This window comes from Genypterus blacodes, unplaced genomic scaffold (genome assembly GCF_046128005.1).
Source record: "Genypterus blacodes isolate CSIRO-AG114 ecotype Tasmania unplaced genomic scaffold, CSIRO-AGI_Gbla_v1 ptg000224l_1, whole genome shotgun sequence".
NCBI lineage: Eukaryota > Metazoa > Chordata > Actinopteri > Ophidiiformes > Ophidiidae > Genypterus > Genypterus blacodes.
In genome coordinates this window covers 118513-137500 of record NW_027467022.1, presented here as the reverse complement: position 1 = coordinate 137500, position 18988 = coordinate 118513, and the positions used below count along the sequence as shown (strand labels likewise).

The window sequence follows — 18988 nt, the reverse complement described above, 5'->3', positions numbered from 1 at the left end:
CATGAAGACATGAAGACGTGATGACATGAAGACATGATGACCTGAAGACGTGAGGACATGAAGACATGAAGACATGAAGACATGATGACATGAAGACATGAAGACATGAAGACATGAGGACATGAAGACATGAAGACATGAGGATATGAAGACATGAAGACATGAAGACATGAAGACCTGAAGACGTGAGGACATGAAGACATGATGACATGAAGACATGAAGACATGAAGACATGAGGACATGAGGACATGAAGACATGAAGACATGAGGATATGAAGACATGAAGACATGATGACATGAAGACATGAAGACATGAGGACATGAAGACATGAGGATATGAGGACATGAAGACATGAGGACATGAAGACATGAAGACCTGAAGACATGAAGACGTGAGGACATGAAGACATGAAGACATGATGACATGAAGACATGAAGACATGAAGACATGAGGACATGAAGACATGAAGACATGAAGACATGAAGACATGAAGACATGAAGACGTGAAGACATGAAGACGTGAGGACATGAAGACATGAGGACATGAAGACATGAAGACATGATGACCTGATGTTTCTTCGTCTCTTCTGTTCCACATCCCGACTCTAATCACAACTGAACTCATCGGTGCATAATGGAGCTGAACTTGACATATATGTATATATATATATGTTCATATAGAACAACACACACAAAAGCCTCAGGATAAAGATGAGCCAAGAGAAGAGAAAACAAAGAAGAACAAAGAGCTCCTCCCTCTGAAGTCCTCCTGGTCCTCATGAAGTCTAAAGGAGGCTCACACTCTGTATTGCTCACCTCCATTGCCAGCTGGAGTGCCTGGTGTGTGTGTGGGTAAGGAGGAGAGGGTCTGTGCATGCTGGTGGCCACAGCATTGTGGATCTTCAGTGCCGACTGGAAGTCCGACTAGACCAGAGAGGACAGGGGTGTGAGCGTCACACTAACACACACGGCCTCCATAAAGAGGAGGATGACACACTGAGCGAGCGGCTCCATGTTCTCTCTCTGTTACCTTGTTCAGCAGTGACAGAACCAGATCCACGTCACTCTGACTCTGCTGGTCTGACAGACAGCCCTGGACCTGCTTCAGGGACAGTAGCAGCTCCTCAAACTCTGCAGCACCAGAACAGAAGAAACGGGCATCAGGATGAGATGTGTGTGTGTGTGTGTGCGTGTATATGTGTGTGTGTGTGTGTATGTGTGTGTGTGTGTGTGTGTGTGTGTGTGTATGTGTGTATGTGTGTATGTGTGTGTGTGTGTGTGTGTGTGTGTGTGTGTGTGTGTGTGTGTGTGTGTGTGTGTACCGAGGAGTGTGTGGCTGGCTGTGGCAGGCTGCAGTGCCGTGTCCTGTTGGAAGGTTGGGTTGTCGATCCCTATGTGTGGATTCTGGGACAGCTTCCTCAGTCTCAGCGAGGCGTTCAGGTCCAGCTGCCGATCCTCCTCCTCTCTACGACGACGAAGGTCCTCCTGACACACACACACACACACACACACAGAGATAACAATACACAATTGTGTGATGGTGATTAATGATGCAGAAACATGGCTGCTGTTCTCTGGCCTCAGTCACATTGAGTGGTCCTTGATTGTGTGAATTCTTCTGTCTGTGTGTCTGTGTGTGTGTGTGTGTGTGTGTGTGTGTGTGTGTGTGTGTGTGTGTGTGTGTGTGTGTGTGTGTGTGTGTGTGTGTGTGCGCCTGGTGTTTCCTGTCGTGGTCGGGCTTGATGGACGTTTACAGGAGCGTGGCGTGTTTGGTGCGGAGTACCTGTCCTGGCCTTAACCGTGTTACACACACACACACACACACACACACACACACACACACACACACACACACACACACACACACACACACACACACACACACACACACACACACACACACACACACACACACACACACACACACACACACACACACACACACACACACACACCTGGTGTTGTCGTATCCTCTCCAGCTGTGCCGACCGTCTGACCGGAAGCGTGCGACTCCCCAGCTCTCCAGGACAGTCCACAGCCATCTCCCGGTGCTGCTGTCCTCTCAGCTCCTCTTCACCTCCTCCTCCTCCTCCTCCGCCTCCTCCTCCTCCCTCCCCAGCAACATGGCCGTTCAGATGGGAAGTTGTCATCCCTCATGCAGACCGAGAGCCGCCCGTGTGTTTACAGATACAGATAGAGAGCAGGGATAATGTGGGAGGGTAGCAGAGTGAAGGGCGTGGCCATGATACCTGTGGAGACAGACAGCAGGGGAGAGGGTCACTGATCAATGTCCTGATCAATCACCACACTCAACACACACTCCAGAACATTTACAAGAGCAGGAGCAGCCATACATGTGTTTATAACTAAAGCAAACACTCACACACTCTCACACTCACACCTCCATCACATCAACACTGAAGCGTCGCCTGATGATCGCAGCTCAAATCTAAAGCTACACAACGCTCGTCTGCTTCCTCATTGGCTGAATGCTTGATTTAATAAGCGGTGTAACAACTGGACTAACTGGTTTACTGACCCAGAGTGAGGCTGACTGGCTGTTTAACAGGTAAACAGAGAGTTTACAGTTTGCGACTGGTTTACAGAGCGACCCGCTGAACCACTTGGTTTCACGTGAGTCACAAACTCAGTGGTTAAGTGTCAAACAGGCCCAGTGACTGTGGGTCAAAGGTCAATCAGTGAAGGAGGAGTCTGTTACTCAGAGGACATATTTGTAATTTTACACTGATTGGACTCTGAGTGTCAATCAGAGAATCAGGTTCATGTGAATGTGAAGGTAGAGACGCTGCTCCAGCTGGGAGGAGACCACACTGCTGACACACACCCCCACTCTACATCCATAACCATGGCAACAGCAGCCAAGAGCACCCCCCCTCCCACATACAGAGAGAGAGAGAGAGAGAGAACGAGAGAGGAGAGGGATGGAGAGAAGGGGGGAGCGAGAGGGAGGGAGAGAGAGAGAGAGAGAGAGAGACAGAGAGCGAGAGGGAGAGAAAGAGAAAAAGAAAGAGAGAGAAAGAGAGAGAAAGAGAGAGGGAGGGAGGGAGGTATAAATAAATAGAGAGAGATGGATGGATTCTTATCTCTCAGTGACACAGTAACAATAACAGCAGTTTGATATGTTATCACCAACCAGCAGGACTGTGGAGAGACAAACACACACACACACACACACACACACTAGAGGTCCCATAATGCAGCAGTGAAGAATGCCAGACAGTCCTGGGAGCTAAATTCCACTGGTGGGGGAGGGGAGAGTACGTCTGGGCATATATATGTGTGTGTGTGTGTGTGTGTGTGTGTGTGTGCGTGTGTTTCTGCTAACTAAACACAGTAACCCTGCATTATCACAGTACATGTAAGTTGTGCGTTTGCTCACAGGTAACCTTGGAACCCTCCCCCCTCCTCCCCCCGGCTGCTAGCAAAACAGCAGCATGGCCGTCGACACTCACGCTGCTGCACGCTGCTGCCTGAAGTGGCAGGCAACTGGAGTTACCAAACACGAGACCATGAATCATCCCAATGTGGAGAAAGAAGGTCCTCATGTCAAACCTTCAGAGAAACAACCACTGGAACGACTACAGCTTCTATCACCTCACCCTCATGATGAGCAGCGGTGATGCAACATCTGAGAACATGAGAGAGAGCTGCAGGAACATGCAAGACTCAACTCACACTCATTTAACTTTCTGACCAGCAGAGCCAGATCCTGCTCACACACACACACACACACACACACACGAGTCAGCTCAGATTCTTGGGATTCTTAAGAACACACTGACTTCTTCAGATGTTCAGTACCACTCAGTAACACAGAGGGAGAGAGACACACACACACACACACACACACACACTACTCCACTCTCTGTCCTGTGTGATGGATGCATGAGAAGAAGCAGCAGAAAGGTCTGAGTGCTCCTCTGATCCTCTGATCCTCTGAGGAGACATCAGGTGGGTTTCATATCTGGAGACACCCGGAGCAAACACGGGGAGACTTCCTGCCCTGGATCACTTCCCCTGTCCATTCTGACATGATAAACCATCGCTGTGAGACAGAGCAGACGTGTGTGTGTGTGTGTGTCCTCCTGAGCAGGGATCATGTGTGTGTGTGTGTGGGGGTCCCTGTGAGACTAAGAGCACTGGAATGCTAGACATCCCTGTCCGGTACTTGGACCTGTACATGAGCTGAACACTGTGTGGTTGTAACTTTTGTATCATTCTGCTGATGTTTGAGTCACGGCCCTGATGGATCCATGAACACTTAAGACCTCTGAAGCTCCTCTGCACACCTTTATCACGTTTAGACACACATAGGTTCATGGCTGGCTTTTAAAGAGAGAGGAGCTGAGAGAATGGAGGTGAGCATGCAGGGAGTAGAGAGGAAAGATAGCAGCCAAGGAAGCAGCCAGAGGAAGCAGCCAAAGGAAGCAGCCAGAGGAAGCAGCCTACATATTTACATCATCACAACCATCTGCTCTGGCATATGAACTCATATCTTCATATCTTAAGCCATAAAACTTTCTTTTGTGCTGACCATAACTTTGTCCTGCAGCCCACCCATGGGTCCAAATCAGGTCACACACTGATTGGGAGAGGGAGAGGGAGAGCGAGAGAGAGAGAGAGAGAGAGAGAGAGAGAGAAAGTGAATGAGAGAGAAACATTCCAGAGAACAGAGGAGGTTGTGTTGTTCTGCTGGCCTGTATCCCAACGCTCCCGTCCTCACCTCTCTGCTCCACTCACTCAGTCTGGGTGTTTGTGTCTTAAAATCCATCCTTGACCCTGTCGCCATGGCAATGTGACCTCATACAGCGCAGTGGAGCCTGTCTAAAGGTCAGCGTGGAGTTACGCTTCATTAGCAGGGCCAATTCACAGAGTACACACAGGAGACACAGCTCATGGCACAGTTTGTTTACAATGACCAGAGTGGCTTCACTGAGAGAGACTCAGCAGGGAGGGACTGATGTCTGCTGATGTCACAAGCACTCAGGTAAGATATCAGATATGGACGTTGTTATGCTGCTGTTTTGCCCTCATTGACCAAAAATTCCTGAGCATTTCAAAATGACAGAACAAAATGAAGGCTGCACCCTCTCTTCATCAGAACATGTTGCTTGTCTCTACACCTGTTTGCTATGGGACTGCCTGTGACTCCAGCTGTGTCCCAGCTGTGTCTCCTCCTTTCCTACCCAGAGCAGCAGTGTGACATCAGAGACATGACAGAGATGTTTCTACAGTGTTATGATCCCAGCCCTGCAACAAGCACCGGCACAGGAATGTGGACTCAATTAATGGGAACAGGAGCGCTTGTTTGTGCACATGAAGCTCCACACTGGGCTGTAATGAGCTGTGTGTGGGAGAGGAGCCTCTGCTGGAGGAGGCGTTAAGGTGGAGGAGCAGACAGAGTGTCACAGAGGAGAGGAGAGGAGAGGAGAGGAGAGGAGAGGAGAGGAGAGGAGAGGAGAGGAGACATCAGTGTCATCAGGTTAGTTTAGTGTCAAACCCAAAGGCCCTCTAATACATCACTCAATAATAAAGTGTGTCAGCAGGTCCAGGCTGTTTAAGCAGCAGCATTTAGCATGAAGCAGGGAAAAGGGACACGGATCAGTAGAGATACACACACACCACACACACACAAACCACACGCTCCCCAGCCCTTCGTCTCTACGTGTGTCTGCGTTCTTCATCACAACATCATGTGGATCTGTAAACTCCACTTTTCTGACAGCAACCAAAGGCAAACAGCCACTGGTGTTGGAACAACAACGGGTTAATCAGGATGGGAAGACCAGGCAGCAACCGGAGGACCACACACACACACACACAGAGAAAGAGAGAGACACACACACACAGAGAGACACACACAGACACACACACAGAGATACACACACACAGAAAGATATACACACACACACACACACACACAGATACACACACACACACAGAGAGACACACAGACACACACACACAGATACACACACACTGAAAGATATACACACACACACACAGACAGACACACACACACAGACACACACACACAGATACACACACACAGACACACACACAGAGATGCACACACACAGAGATGCACACACACAGAGATGCACACACACAGAAAGATATACATACACAGACACACACACACACACACCTCTCACAGTGACAGCCTGAGGCGTGACATGACGTCACACAGACACACACAATAGCCTCTCTTTAAGCTGCAGCACAGATGATGATGATGATGATACTCTTCATCATGCATCACTCCCACACTCTTACTTTACTTTACACTTCAGTTATTATCCTGATTACAAACTTCCTGTTTATGTTCATCAGTGTGACAGCAGACTCATCTGACTCTGCCTCCATGTTGTTACTAACCTCTGTGTGGGTGTGTGTGTGTGTGTGTGTGTGTGTGTGTGTGTGTGTGTGACCCAAGCATCACGTAGGCAGAGTAAACACACACACACACACTTCACAACACACTGCCTTACTTACATGAGTACAATCAAGCAGTAACACACACACACACACACACACACACACACACACACACACACACACACACACACACACTCACGGTGACAGTTAGACAGAAACACACATTAGTTTCCCCTCAGTGAGCTGTGACGTGAGTCTGAGTGACAGCTAGCTAAGAAACACAGCTCAGTGTTTGTGTTCTTCAGCTCCACTCGTAAGTGAATCAACAGGTCTGTAGTTTGGTAGCAGAGGCGTCACTCTAGCGCTCAGCCATCTTCCGTCTCTTACTCATTCTAACCCGACACTTATAAACTCTTCTCCATTAACGTTACATGCTAATATTAGCGGTTAGCTGCTAGCTAGCTGCTCCTTGTAGCACTTGTTGCAAACAAAGCGGCTCCGCTGTGAAGTGAAGCAGTTACTCACACACTCACACACACACACACACACACACACACACACACACATAAACACACACTCACGGGCTCCGGCCGGAACCACGGGACCACAGAACCTCCTGGCAGGAGTTCGGCTGCGTCTAATCCCAGTAGCAGTAGTGTGGTGTTTGTGTTGTTCTGATGAGCAGTTAGGATCTCTCAGCCCAAACTGCGGACCTGACCGAGCCCTCTGTCTGTCACTGCGACCATGCAGGGGCGGGGCCAACGAGCCACCGACCATATGACACGACCCAGCTGATTGGTAGCGGGGATGGAAGGAATTTCGTCTGAGCCAATCACAGACACTGTTACATTAGGTGTAGTTGGCAGGTGGACGCCTCAGGGGAGTTCTAGTATCAGCGATGATATGAATGTAACACCAACAATACTAATGTAGTTAAACAACAAACTATTCAAACATTGACTGAAACACAAATATACTAAATATGGAGGTTTATATTCTAATTTAGTCGAGTTTGATGACACTTGTTAACATGTTGTCTTGTGAAAGCTTCTTTCTGCCTGATCCTTAGCTTCTATAACATGTTTATATCAACATGTTAACAAACCAGGTGGAACAGATCTGAAAAGAAGCAACATGGCAGCAGAGGGTACAGAAGAATTCTTTTTATTTTTCATTAATTCATCTTCATCTTCAATAATATCATTACATAAAAACATTCTCTTCATTATATTTATACAGTAGAATGCTGTGTCATTGCTTCATTACTGTACAAGTGCTGGTCATAGTTTCTGGTGTGTGCAGTCTGACACTGAGTTCAGTCAAGAGTTACTAATCACTCAGTACAAAGGCAGTTGATCAATAACCAGCTTCTTACTCAGAGGAATCCATCTGAGTGATTGGTTGATTGATCCTCCTTGGTCAGGTGTCAGGATCGGGTCTGATGCTGCATTCATGTCAAAGAGGATTTACTGTGAACACAAACTGACAGATGTTGAACAAACACACAGTTTCTTCACGTCTGCCTGTTTGTGATCATGTTTAAAGAAGCCAAGTGACGTCGTGCAATAGGACCTTTAAGTGTTTTCCCGAGATAACTTTCTCAAGATCTCAAGAAAATAGAAGTTGTTTCCTGGTGATAATGCTCAACAATCTTATTTTCTTGAGCTCTGGATGTGGGCGGATCATTTTCATCCTTAATCAGTGGCAGAAGAGCAGGAATCTATTGATCAGCACATCACAGTTCTGTCCAATCAGGGCCTGACGCAGGCTGAAGTATCTTAACGCCTCGGCGCCTACATGAGGGTGTGTGTGTGTGTGTCATCCATAAGGAGATGTTCCATCTCTAAGTTCTCCAGAAAACAAAACTTTGTTTAGAGAATATTATTCTGTTCTTTGGAAAATAGTAAAAATGACATTGCACGTCCTCTCTTGGCTTCTGTAAAGTTTAGGACATGGGGCTGGACAAAACGTTTATCAATTAATCAATCAAATAAATTCATTATTAATTAGTTGCTATAAAAACATCAAGGTGAACCAGGACCCCATGCAAGTGCTACATCATCTGGACTCAAACCTGCCCAAAGAGAAAGACAGAGAAAGACACACTCCTCTGAGTATGTGTGGAGGAAGAGCAGCAAGATGAAGAGGAGTATGAGGAAAGAGGGGCAGAGGAAGACTGTTGGCATCAGGATGATGCCTTCAAATTCACAGGCACTAATTGTGCTCAATACATGGCATGTGTAAGATAATAGGAAATGTTATTGGCAACACAATGATTGACATGTGAGGGTGAAGAAGTGGATGTAAACAGTTTGGTGCAGTATCAGTAAGTTGGCTGACACGCTGACACGCTGACACTCGGTCATCTCATGCGTCTGCAGGATCTGGAAATCTGCATCAGGTTAAGCCACGTCAAAATGCAGATGTTAACTCCTCCAAAGCGTCTTCAAAACAGATATAAAACCATTCCAAGTGTGCCTCAGCTGTTTACATGTGATGATTTCAAAGCCTCATCTATCTGGATCCTATTCTGATCACGTCAGCCACATACATGTACACGTGGTGGGAACATTGACGTCCCTGATTGAGTGTGGGCTCTGATATGAGATGATGATGATTATGGCAGCAACCTTCACTTTGTCCCGGATGCTTCATGTGTGTTTGTGCTAGTTTGCTGGAAACATGAAATAAATATCATTAAATCAGTGCTGATATGGTAACGCGTTTAAAAAGCTCAGCAGCACCATCTGACATCTATGAGAGCAGCAGTCATGTCATCCTTAGGAGCGTTGCTTCGTACCATAATGTGATGATGCAGCATCAGACCTCTGACCTCGTGGGTTTGTTTTGCACCGAGCACGCCGATAGGAATAATAGGAGGTAAAGATTCCAGTGGAGTGAATGCTGGGGACGTACAGATTGTTTATGAGCTCAGCCTGACTCTGGCAGAGGTCTTTTTCTAGTGGGGTACATATCAAACAGGGCTTTGTATGAAAGAGCAGTGGTGAGTTAAATATACAGTACAGATCCAATACATTGTAACTGTCATAGCCTGACCTGCATTGGTTGGAGCTCATGAACACTGGGATGCTTTCTTTACCAGTTTTCTTCTTTGCAAGTACCTGAATGTGACATAAAGCACTCTGCTCTCACTCCTGTAACACAGCTCCCTACACCCACTCGTCCACATTCATATGCTTGCATGAGAAACTGCAAACAGAGGGCGACCGCTGTTTGGCTCTATGCTCATCAAGGAATGTCTATGTGTATTAATGTGCAGCTGTGGATGTTTGATCACTCTGTGGTCTGTGGGGGGGGGGGGCGGGGAGGGGGGGACACAGTGATACCTTTAGGTTCTATATCAGGGACGGAGGAAGAGAGGACAGCAGGAGAGGAGAGAAGACAGGGAAATGAAGGAGGGAAGAGGGGGTGATGAAGGGAAGAGGGAAGAGGGGATGGTGAAGGAGGGAGGAGGGAAGAGAGGAGGGTGAAGGAGGGAAGAGAGGATGGTAAAGAAGGGGAGAGGGAAGAGAGGATGTGAAGGAGGGAAGAGAGGATGGTAAAGAAGGGGAGAGGGAAGAGAGGATGTGAAGGAGGGAATAGAGGATGGTGAAGGAGGGGAGAGGGAAGAGGAGATGATGAAGGAGGGAGGAGGGAAGAGAGGATGGTGAGGAGGGGAGAGGGGGTGATGAAGGAGGCAGGTGGGAAGAGAGGATGGTGAGGGGAGAGGGGGTGATGAAGGAGGGAAGAGAGGACAATGAAGGAGGGAATAGGATGATGAAGGGGGCAGAGTCTTCAGGTCTCTATATCTAACACAGAAAATGTTAAACACACAAATCAAATGAGGAGGAGAGCGGAGGTGATGATCTCTACTAAGATGATAATATTCAATCAGAACCATAATAATAATCATTAATAAATATAATATGAATTAAGAATATTGTTATTAATAATAATCATAATAATCAGTATAGAGATAATAAGTATTTTCCAGAACAAATCTCAGTTTATAGACTTTTTTCACATTTTCTTTGAGTACAGTGATCTCTCCTCAGATCCCTCCTAAGATCTCTCCTCAGATCTCTCCTCAGATCTCTCCTCAGATCTCCAGCTGGCTGTTGCATATGACGTCACAGCTAAGGGTGACCAGGTAGACACGCATCACTTCCTGTACCCCGTCCAGATCCTCTTCAGACAGGAAGTCTTAGTAATTGGGAGTAAGTGACGCTGTCGTCTGGAAGAAACAAGCAGGAGAAGAAGTGAGTCAAACCTGAGGCCAACAAAATACCACAGTCCTTCATTCACCTTCATCAGCATCATGGAGATGAAGAGCAGCAGCCACCTCCACCACTGATGAAGAGGAGCAACAATGACCATCATATAGTGACAAGAAAGCAAAAAGTGGGGAGCACTTCCTGTTTACTCAGGCTCAGTAGCAGCTGTCTGGCTCAGATGGGAAGGTTGCTGGTTTGATTCCAACACACTGAGCCTCTAACTGCTCCAGATGTGCGATTGCCTCCTTACAGGATGTGAAACTGCCATCAGTGTGTGAGTGGGTCAATGTCAAGTACAGTCCTACATGAAACAGATGCTGTAACTCACATACTATACAATTATAAGTCATTCAAGTCATCAGAGAAGTAATTGGATCATATAAATAAAGCAGCCATGTAAACGCCACAGGGCCTCCAGATGTGTTTCAGCCAGATGTGTTTCAGCCAGATGTGACTGCTCACACTCTGATTACTAGAATCATATTGTGCTTTGTGCCTAATTGTACATTAAAGTGTGTGTGTGTGTGTGTGTGTGTGTGTGTGACTGACCTGCATTATAGTCGTCCTATCACCATGACGTCCACCACCTCTCCCTTATGCAGCTCCACATACTGCTCAGTCTTAGGAGGCAACATCAGGAGACCGTTGGCACTGCGCATAGACATCAGTCTACTGGATACCTGGTTACCTGGGTAATGGGAGAGAGGGTTTATATATCACAGCACATCATGTGATACACGTATGTGTGGGTGTGTGTGTGTATATATGTGTGTGTGTGTGTACCTGTGCTTTGTGCCCAGGGCAGCGGCTCCTGGTGATGCCATGTGAGGATACAGCGGTGATACTCAGGTCTGGGGTCCAGCTTAACATCACAGGACAGCTGAGAGACACACACACACACACACACACACACACACACACACACACACACACACACACACACACACACACACACACACACACACACACACACACACACACACACACACACACACACACACACACACACACACCGCACACACGTTACTTCTAGTTGAAGACCGTCAACACTCAATACACCATTAGCTGTGTGTGTGTGTGTGTGTGTGTGTGTGTGTGTGTGTGTGTGTGTGTGTGTGTGTGTGTGTGTGTGTGTGTGTGTGTGTGTGTGTGTGTGTGTGTGTGTGTGTGTGTGTTACCCTAGCTTTGATGATGGTTGGTCTGGGGTCCAGAATGCCCTGCATCTTCCTCAGAGCAGGAATCACAAACAGGTTGCATGTCACCACTGCTGACACTGGGTTACCTGTCAACCAAAGACAAGGTTACTACGGCAACCACAACTCGCATCAGAGAGAGAGTACAATTATGATGATGATGATGATGTACGAATGAAGATCAGACAGCGGTACCTGGCAGAGCAAAGATGAGTTTCCGTGCTCCATCAATGTCGGCAGTGGCAAAGGTGGTAGGCAGACTGAAGGACAGAGTCAGAGAGGAGTCACAGTGACCTTACTGCTGCTTCTCACTCCCACAGCAGAGTGAAGGTAGAAGAAGAAGCAGCAGCACTACATTAAGCAGGAGTACGACAGGCAGTGATGGCTGTGAGGTTGCTATGGTGACAGAACAGGACTTCCTGAAGGTGGCTCCGCCCTGTAGATCTGCAGCCGGCGTCACCATGAGCAGACCTGACAGACCGTCGCTGCTTTAAGAGACGAAGATGATGATGATGATGAAGATGATGATAAGAGTCTTACCCTGGCTTCATAAAGACCCGCCCAAAGTGGATCTGAGCGTGCAGATCGATATCCAGCACCTGCTTCAGGTAGTCCTGACAGAGACACAGACACAGAGAAGCTCAAAGACAAACAGACACGATAACCTTCATGATAAACAGGAGGCTGAGGATGTGGCTGCTTCATCACGCGTCACAGCTCACAGGTCAGAGGTTACCTTCTCTCCCATAGACACGCCTCCCGAGGTGATGATGACGTCAGCGCGACTGATTCCCTCGTGGAGAGCGGACAGGAGGTCGTCAGGGCTGGAAGAGCACGAACACCAAACTAACCAGTTGAAGATTCACAGTGACACTACACAAGACACCTAAGCTCCATTTAACCTGTTCAGCCCGGGGGGAACAACACTCAAACACCGGACGCACATTTCCTGTTCTGTCAGTAAGTGAAAGCACGTGATGAGAAATGCTTCATCTAACATCAAACAGCTGAGTGAGCTAAAGGAGCGTCTGGGAGGAGAGAGAGAGGCTGAAGCTCCTCAGGTCCCTACTTGTCTCCTACGATGCCCAGGTTGATGGTCGGGTAGCCGTGCTCCTGGATGGTGGCCAGCAGGGTGGAGCGGTTAGAGTCACGGATCTTCCCAGGATGGAGGTCATCCTCTGGGTTCAACAGCTACACGCGCACACACACACACACACAGACACACAAAGACACACACACAAACTTTAGCTAAGCGTAATCAGGCGAAAACAGGCACAGCAAAAAGATAACGTCTCCTAGCAACGGTCACCGTCTCTGTTCCTATGACAATACCTTGACAATACCAATGACTTTTTCAAAACCTTTGGGATATTTATCACCATTTTCCAAAACAAACTTCACTTTTATTATTATTACTATGTGAGTGAGTGAGTGCGTGCGTGCGTGCGTGCGTGCGTGCGTGCGTGCGTGCGTGCGTGCGTGCGTGCGTGCGTGCGTGCGTGCGTGCGTGCGTGCGTGCGTGCGTGCGTGCGTGCGTGCGTGCGTGAGTGAGTGAGTGAGTGAGTGAGTGAGTGAGTGAGTGAGTGAGTGAGAGTGCGTGCGTGCGCACCTCGTTGCCAGTAGACATGACGGCCACCACAGGGAACTTGTGGACGCTGACCTCTGTCACTCCCACAGTGGCCAGCAGGCCGATCTCTGACGGGCCCATGTGAGTCCCTTTGGCCAACACACACTCCCCTCGCCTGATGTCGTGGCCTATGGGCCTGAGCAAAGACACACACACACACACAGATTACAGCACAGTTACCAAGACGACGGCTTGTCTAACTGAAGGTTCTGGTCCAGTTGACCTCAGGACAGATTGACATGTTTACTGGATTCTTCCTCAGTTCATGACATCATTGATAGGACAGAACAAAGAGGTGATGATGATGATGATGATGATGATGATGAAGGTCTGAAACATGGCACACCACAACTTTGTCATGTGATGATGAGGATGAACTCTTTATGAGTTATCGCCATCCTGTGGCCGTTTGTTCACCGTTTCTCCTGTGAGCTGTCGTCTCACCTGATGTCCTGCCCGGGCCGGGCCTGGACCATGATCCTGACCTCCAGCTCCTCTGTGCCCTGGAACACAACAGCAGACACCAGCCGGTCAGGACGCACACTGACACACACACAGGGCCGACGGTTTGGTCTTTAACAGCACAAACACAGGAGGTGGTGTTACAGAGAGAGCGTGCTTACATCCTCCGACTCCCTCAGCAGCTCCGTGTCCTCAACCTGGACCACAGCGTCGGCACCACAAGGGATCGGGGCTCCAGTGGTGACCCTCATCACCTGACCTGGCATCACCGTGTGAGTGGGCTGAGCAAACACACACACACACACAAAGCATCAACAGTATCAGTAGTGCTTGAAGTCTGGTAGTGATTCTATAGTAGATCAGTCTGATGAGCGTACAGCAGTTCAGTCTCCTCACCTGCTGTCCGGCCTGAGACTCTCCCATGATGAACCGATCTCCCGGGCCGTCAGCAGCTGCGGCACAGTGACATCACGCTCATCAAAGTTCTGCCGTCAGGACAGAGTGAAGCGTGTGACCTGTGTGTGTGTGTGTGTGTGTGTGTGTGTGTGTGACTCACTCACCTCGTACAGCGTAGCCGTCCTTGACAGAGGCGGGGAACGGAGGCAGGTTGTCTTTAGCGTAGATGTCCTGAGCCAACACTCGACCCAAACCATCTATAAGGAAGAGTTCTGATTTCAACAACAAACACTTCAACCATCAGTCTCTAGCTGTGAATGTAAACATGGGACACTTTAGATTCAAGTTCATTCAAACGTTTTGCAGCCATAACTCATATTTCTCGTCAGATGACCCGAGCGTGCACATTAATAAATTCGCTCTGTAAACGTTCACCTCTATAGTTTATGACTTCGATCCCCAGGATGGGCGTCATCTCTAGAACAGTGATGAAGGCTTTGTCCATGGAGGTCAGAGGGAACGGGGACATGCGGTGACGCCGCGCCACTTTGCTGATGTCCACTGCACTGTGGCCTGTGAGCGAGCGAGCGAGCGAGCGAGCACACACACACACACACACACACACACACACACACACACACACACACACACACACACACACACACACACACACACACACACACACACACACACACACACACACACACACACACACACACACAGCATTAGAGAGAAGGTGTGTGTGTGTGTGTGGGTGTGTGTGTGGTGAGTGCAGTGTGTTCACAGCAGGTCAGGGTGAACTTACTGGCTCTCAGGATGTTCTCGTTGCTCCCACATCGGGACTGAACCTGCAGAGACAAACAGACAGGAGGTCCACAAACAAGATGAAGGGTTTCCTGTTGACAAATATATCCAACGTGTGTGTGTGTGAGTGTGTGAGTGTGTGTGTACCTTGGGTGTTGGGCATGAGGCGGTGGACAGGCGGGAGGTGGCCTGTGTTGCTCGTGGCGATTCAGAAGGGGTGGAGCTTAAAGAGGCAGAATCTCGAGGAAGCACTTGAACGCCTCGAGAAATGATCGAGTCTGGGATCTACACACACACACACACACACACACACACACAGTGTTACCCTTATTTTAAGTACATGTCTGTTCGCCCCCTGCTTCCTCACACTGTCGGCCATCGATGATGTCATGTGATGAGAACAATAAGTGACCAATGACATGAGGAGTGTCTCACCTGATGGTTATGGCTACAGGTAAAATGAGAGGGGGGGTCGGGTGTGGGGACGCTGGACACGTAAGGACCGCCCTTAGCCATGACCAAAACATGGTTCATCTGATGGAAACACACACACACACACACACACACACGTGGGCACAGACAGATGAATGTGATGACACGGAGCCTTTGTTTATGAATGAAACGCCTCATTACTTCATTGATCCCAACATGAGGACCTCACTGAGGACTCCATGATCATACTGACGCCGGTCAGACGGACACAAGCTCCTGCACCCTCCCTTTACCTTTGCAGCGATGGCAGCCGCAGTGATGTGGGAGGAGCCATGCTGGTGATGATGGTGGTTGTGCATGTGTCTGCCTCTCCTCCTTTCGTCTTCCTCGTCCTCCTCTTCCTCGCACTGGGTGCCGCGCTCCATGGTGTGAGCGTTGATGTCCTCCGTGTCCAGGTGCGCGTTGGCCAGCAGAGCGGACGGCGACGGCAGCTGCTCCAGAGCGGCGTGTATGGACTTCACTCTGACCGTGGCCTCGCGGAGCAGGTCGATGGCGTGAGGCAGAGCGGGCAGAATGAACTGGAAACACTCCTGGAGAAAAGGAGCAGCATCAGGTCACTGTATCCTCCTCTTATCAACACCACAGCATCGTAGTGAGGCTGGTCAGATGGCGTGATGTTGGAGTGTGTGTGGTGTCTTCTGTACTGACGGGTCAGACAGAGTGAATGGACCCGACCCTACCTGAGACCCCTTCTTGCTCCCTGGCAGGTTGATGATCAGAGTTTTACCACGGATGCCGCACACAGGCCTGGGAAACAAAACCATCAAGAGGATTAGACTTCCTGTCCGTGTAAATGACTTCCTGCTCCCACGTAAATGTTATTTTATGAAAGAATGAAGATGGAGAACAGAGGTTGGAGGGGCTTTGATCGCCTGAAGTTTGAAACCCGACCAGAACCCATGAGCACAAACTTGTGTCCCACATGTTGTTTCCCTAGCCGGCGCCTGTGTTTACCTGGACAGCATGCCCAGAGGCGTGACGTTCAGGGACCCCATCAGCATGGCCAGAGCCATCCCTGGAGCCTCCCGCTCAATCACCTCTCTGGTGGCCTGGAACACAGCGGGAGAACTCAAACAAACAACCTTCTTCTTCTTCACACATAACAGAGCAACACTGTTAAACTGTGTGTGTGTGTGTGTGTGTGTGTGTGTCTGTGTGAACCTCTGGTGTGACATCTCGTGGTGCAAAGCCGGTGCCTCCAGTGGTAAGGATGAGGTTGAGCTCCTGTTCGTCGCACCACTCCAGAAGAGTTTCCTACAGAAATGTGAACACACAAACGCATCACAGCTCAGAAGACCTGAGAGCCAAAGAAACACAGAAACCAGGAGGTCGCAGGTGTTTAGTGTCCTGCCCATGGACCGAGGTAACTGGTAATGTGTGTGAGGTTAACACTGTTCACACATGATGCAAAAACACACACACACACACCTTGATTTCATCGATCTCATCCGGAACAATCTTGTAGTCTGATATGACTCCTCCAAGCCTGCAGGGGACACACAGGTTAGTGTGCGTGTGCGTGCGTGTGTGTGTGTGTGTGTGTGTGCGTGTGCGTGTGTGTGTGGCCTCACAGTGAAGGGTCATGGACCAGGTCCTTCAGGTTGACTCCACTCCGGTCCTCAGCCAGGTTCCTGTAGCAGCTGTCACTCACTGGAGGAGAGAGCAGCTCCACTTATGTTGGGTTATGACATCATCACTATGTTTCCACCCTGATAGCTGTTTATTCATTATGGATTATCAGACTGATGACATCACTATTTATCAGCACCAACATATCAACACTGCAGTGCTGATGACCTGATGTGTGTGTGTGACATGGAACACACTGAGAAATGATCATAATTAAGAGTTGGTTTATTTGAACGCTCATCAGATGGATTTGCTGCTGGATGTACAGGAAGTGGACCCCTCCAATCTGTGCTGCAGCTCTGGATCAGGCTGACAGACATGTTGGAGGGAAACTAATCTGGGTCCATTTAATCAAACTGCTGAGGGGAACCAGAACCAGAACCTGGTCTGGTTGAGCTGCATGTGAACACATACACACACACACGTGCAGCAGAGCAGCTGAGGACCTGAACCCGTGAGAGGTTCTGGTTCTGGTTCTTGTGCAGATTTTCCATCTAGCCGCTGGTTTGTCAGCCTAAGCTTAGCATTGCCATCACGTCCCTGCCGCCTGAGCAGAGACACGGGGCTGCTGTCACCCCGCTGCACGACGCTCACATCTGAGCTGAAGAGCGAAGCAGCTGTGGTGCTGCACATCAAACATCTGGACGGAGAACAGGACGCTTCATACCGTTTAATCAGAGCGTCCATCTATGTTACATGTTACACACACAGCGACCCCGGGTGAATGAAATGTGTCACGACACTTCAACCCGCCTTAAATCAAACACATCCGCAGTGTTTAACATTAACGTGAATCTAATTTAAACGTAATTAAGCCAAAAATGTAGCTTAACGTTAACGTTTGCTCGATACACCGCGTCAATGTAGTGACAAACAGTAAAGCCAAAGCGGAAATTCGTAATCTTCCCTTCAAAATAAAAGCGCGAATGCCCATAAAAACACACTGTTCGCCGACGAAGATCTAACGAAGAAACCCTAACTTTGAAAGTATTCACCGACAGTCACTACTACTTCTCTCTGTCTTGACGCTGAATAGAAACGCCTCGTTCTCCTGTCATGCAGCTCTACAGAGCAAAGCTCAACAGCCATGACACTCGTTGCTTTTACACAAATAAATCTTTTCACACTGAATCCTAAATGTCCGCTGACCTTGTTCGCATCCCTCCGTCCTGTCGAGCCGCCAGCTAAGCTAACGCTGAGGCATTAGCATGCCGCTTCACGTTAGCTTAGCTCTGCAGCGGTGACAGCGGCACGCGCGCACGAGCCGCGACGTGACGCGACACAAAAACACGAAGGACACGAAGGTCCAACATGTCAATCAACATGTCCACATGTCCACATGTCTCACCCGTCAGGATGCCCACTCGGGTCTGATGGTCGTGGTTGGTGAGCACCATCCCGTCCGCCGCCATGTTTACAACCTCTGTCTGCACTGAGACGGCGCGCACACACACACGCGCGGGCACACACACACGCACGCGTCCTCCAGCTGTGTGTTTTTGTGTGTGTGTGTGTGTGTGTGTGTTTGTGTCCTGCACAGGTCTTATATGTCCCCTAACCGGTTTAGACCGAGTCACTAACAATTCTCAAGTGTCTGTCATTTCAGTCTACTGAGACTCAGTCATGTCACACACGCACACACGCACACACACACGCACACACACACACACACACACACACACACACACACACACACACACACACACACAC

The 18988-nt window shown here is 48.9% G+C and overlaps 2 protein-coding genes across 8 annotated transcripts in view; both read right to left on the bottom strand.

The window, feature by feature from the left end:
- Nucleotides 1-7153, bottom strand: part of LOC143016296 (protein PALS1-like) — a 13753-nt gene extending 6600 nt beyond the window's left edge. For all 7 annotated transcript variants that reach the window (XR_012965509.1, XR_012965510.1, XR_012965511.1 and 4 more), the window contains exons 1-5: nt 6983-7153; nt 1958-2251; nt 1325-1487; nt 1033-1133; nt 819-926 (exon numbers count right to left, since the gene is read on the bottom strand). Coding sequence is in view for 1 of the 7 variants with exons in the window: in XM_076170558.1 (XP_076026673.1) it covers nt 819-926; nt 1033-1133; nt 1325-1487; nt 1958-2152 (567 nt within the window). In the remaining 6 variants the exon portion in view is untranslated. The remainder of the gene's footprint in view (nt 1-818; nt 927-1032; nt 1134-1324; nt 1488-1957; nt 2252-6982) is intronic.
- A 491-nt stretch (nt 7154-7644) lies between these two features.
- Nucleotides 7645-18734, bottom strand: LOC143016297 (gephyrin-like). The gene is made up of 24 exons (XM_076170559.1): nt 18627-18734; nt 17221-17299; nt 17078-17135; nt 16811-16903; nt 16604-16698; nt 16330-16396; nt 15883-16179; nt 15593-15691; nt 15305-15442; nt 15159-15201; nt 14789-14926; nt 14518-14610; nt 14354-14409; nt 14119-14238; nt 13940-13998; nt 13478-13631; nt 12938-13059; nt 12605-12692; nt 12409-12482; nt 12064-12128; nt 11854-11957; nt 11459-11555; nt 11225-11363; nt 7645-10635 (listed from the first exon to the last, which is right to left on the bottom strand). Exons 1-23 carry the CDS (start codon nt 18688-18690, stop codon nt 11230-11232), a joined length of 2337 nt encoding a protein of 778 aa, XP_076026674.1. The 5' UTR covers nt 18691-18734; the 3' UTR covers nt 7645-10635; nt 11225-11229.
- Nucleotides 18735-18988: the final 254 nt, after the last annotated feature.

Bases quoted from the DNA above. Each gene is read 5' to 3' on its own strand.
- LOC143016297 (XM_076170559.1), bottom strand. From the start codon at position 18,690: ATGGCGGCGGACGGGATGGTGCTCACCAACCACGACCATCAGACCCGA. The intron at 14,927-15,158 runs GTAAGTTCACCC...GCTCGCTCACAG, and splicing joins CGAGAACATCCTGAGAGCCA to GCCACAGTGCAGTGGACATC. The intron at 13,632-13,939 runs GTGAGACGACAG...GTCTTTGCTCAG, and splicing joins CGGCCCGGGCAGGACATCAG to GCCCATAGGCCACGACATCA.